The sequence below is a fragment of the Saccostrea echinata genome, unplaced genomic scaffold (assembly GCF_033153115.1).
Source record: "Saccostrea echinata isolate AGI-Se365-2 ecotype Australia unplaced genomic scaffold, CSIRO_AGI_Sech_v1 ptg000023l, whole genome shotgun sequence".
Lineage (NCBI taxonomy): Eukaryota > Metazoa > Mollusca > Bivalvia > Ostreida > Ostreidae > Saccostrea > Saccostrea echinata.
Window position 1 is genome coordinate 9,572,126 of NW_026889772.1, and position 2,875 is coordinate 9,575,000.

Here is a 2,875-nt window from a genome sequence, read left to right on the forward strand (position 1 = left end):
TTACACTAAATCAGGATTACAGATACAAAGACCTATGCGATGTTACACTGAATCAGGATTACAGATACAAAGACCTATGAGATGTTTCACTGAATCAGGATTACAGATACAAAGACCTATGCGATGTTACACTAAATCAGGATTACAGATATGAAGACCTATGAGATGTTACACTAAATCAGGATTACAGATATGAAGACCTATGAGATGTTACACTAAATCAGGATTACAGATATGAAGACCTTTGAAATGTTAAACTGAATCAGGATTACAGATACAAAGACCTTTGGAATGTTAAACTGAATCAGGATTACAGATACAAAGACCTATGAGATGTTACACTGAATCAGGATTACAGATACAAAGACCTTTGAGATGTTACACTGAATCAGGATTACAGATATGAAGATCTATGAGATGTTACACTGAATCAGGATTACGGATATGAAGACCTTTGAGATATAAAATTGAATAAGGGTCACATTGGCAAAATATACTTTGTGATATTAGCTTGAATAACGGTTACAGTGTTAAAGATATTTAAGATACCTTGCTCTTTTACTCTTTTAGATAAATAAGTTTCAGATACAAGGTTGTATCAAAATAACAATTTCATCATAATGATTTTATCATTTTATTTGCAATATAAATTACATCCCTGCATTCAATAAAGCCTTTTCCTGGGCATTACATGGGAAACGAAAGATGAAAAAGTCCTTGTCCTGCGGCCCTACAAAAAAGGTCAAATTGTGTACTCACTTTAATGTACATGTATCTTGTGTACTCACTTTAATGTACACGTATCTTGTTACTCACTTTTATGAACATGTATCTTGTGTACTCACTTTAATGTACACGTATCTTGTGTACTCACTTTAATGTACATGTATCTTGTGTACTCTCTTTAATGTACACGTATCTTGTGTACTCACTTTAATGTACACGTATCTTGTGTACTCACTTTAATGTACACGTATCGTGTGTACTCAATTTAATGTACACGTATCTTGTGTACTCACATTAATGTACACGTATCTTGTGTACTCACTGTACATGCATCTTGTGTATTCACTTAAATGTATCTTGTGTAATTACTTTAAAGACAGAGCTTTAAAAAGTAATTTAAAATGAAAATGAAGTAATGATATTGAATCGGATTTATATTTTGACTAATTCAGACCATAATGAATTGTATATGTGGAATCTAAAAATAGTGTGCTATTTTATAATATGATGGAAACAATACAAAGACGTCACACGATGGCTGAGAAATCTTAAGTCCTGAATACTTAAAGCAAATTTAAGCCATTAAAAAAAGTACTGTATAATAAATTATTTTACTTCGCCTTATAAGTGTAATGTAAATTTTACTGACAGAATACTTACTGTTTGCTCCTGCATCCCAGTCAAATTTCATTTAAATCTGAAACAATGTATTTATATTGTTATCAATTGTATAAACTTTCATCAATTATATAAACTTTCATCAATTACATGTATATAAACTATATCATGTATGTATTGTCATCAGTTATATAAATTATATACATGTGTATATTCATATTGTCATCAATTGTATAAACTATATGTATTTATGTTGTAATCAGTTGTAAAAACTATATGTATTTATATTGTCATCAATTGCATAAACTATCTGTATTACATTGTCATCAATTGTATTAACTATATAAGTGTTAGCATGAAACTTAATCAGACATCATCTGGTTTTCAGTGCTTCAAATATGACAAACATCTCTGATTCAGAATAACAGTATAAGAACTTACATATTTAGATGAAGGTGGCATCATTTTGTTCATGTTAACTGGCATCATGTTCATCTTCATGGACATCATGTTCATTGTATTTTTATTCATGGGCATTGCATTCATCATATCCATACCGTTATTCATGTTCATTGCATTCTTATTCATGGGCATTGCATTCATCATGTCCATGGCGTTTTTCATGTTCATTGCGTTTTTATCCATGGGCATTGCATTCATCATGTCCATGGCGTTGTTCATGTTCATTGCGTTTTTATTCATGGGCATTGCGTTCATCATATCCATTGCGTTGTTCATGTTCATTGTATTTTTATCCATGGGCATTGCATTCATCATGTCCATGGCATTGTTCATGTTCATTGCGTTTTTATTTATGGGCATTGCATTCATCATGTCCATGGCGTTGTTCATGTTCATTGCGTTTTTATTCATGGGCATTGCATTCATCATGTCCATTTTATCATTGGGCATCATGTTCGTCATGTCCATGCCGTTTTTCATGTTCATTGGCATCATATCCATCTTCATAGGCATGTCCATAGGTTTGTTGTTCATGTTCATGCCATTATTCATGTTCATTGACATCCTATCCATATTCATGGGCATGTCCATTGGTTTTTTATTCATTTCCATGTTAATCATTTCCATGACATTTTTCATGTTCATTTCCATTGGTTTTTTATCCATGTTCATTTTGTTCATCATATTCATTTTCATCATATCCATGCTATTTTTCATCATGTCCACAGCATTGGCCATCTCCATCATTTTAGCCATATCCATGGCGTTTTTCATTGCTTTACCCATGTCCATCGCTTTCTTCATGTTCATCATGTCATTCATCATATTGCCCATATCCATTGCCTTTTTCATATCCATCATTTTGTTAATGGCTTTCATATTCATTGGCATATTCATATCTTTTCCATTAGCCATGTCCATAGGCTTCATTTCCATCATGTCCATGCCTTTGTTGTTTTCCATATTCATGGACATCATGTTCATTCCATTGCTATTATCCATATTCATAGGCATGGGCATCATGTCCATTCCTTTGTTATTTCCAATATTCATGGGCATGGGCATCATT

The 2,875-nt window shown here is 32.4% G+C and overlaps 1 protein-coding gene across 1 annotated transcript in view; it reads right to left on the reverse strand.

Annotated features, from left to right (window-relative positions):
* Window positions 1–620: 620 nt before the first annotated feature.
* The window catches only part of LOC133191435 (putative uncharacterized protein DDB_G0286901), a 3,054-nt gene continuing 799 nt past the window's right edge, over window positions 621–2,875 (reverse strand). The window contains exons 2-4 of the mRNA XM_061327193.1: window positions 1,786–2,875; window positions 1,387–1,423; window positions 621–730 (exon numbers count right to left, since the gene is read on the reverse strand). The exon at window positions 1,786–2,875 is cut by the window's right edge and continues 488 nt beyond it. Coding sequence (XP_061183177.1) covers window positions 1,418–1,423; window positions 1,786–2,875 — 1,096 coding nt within the window. The 3' untranslated portion in view covers window positions 621–730; window positions 1,387–1,417. The remainder of the gene's footprint in view (window positions 731–1,386; window positions 1,424–1,785) is intronic.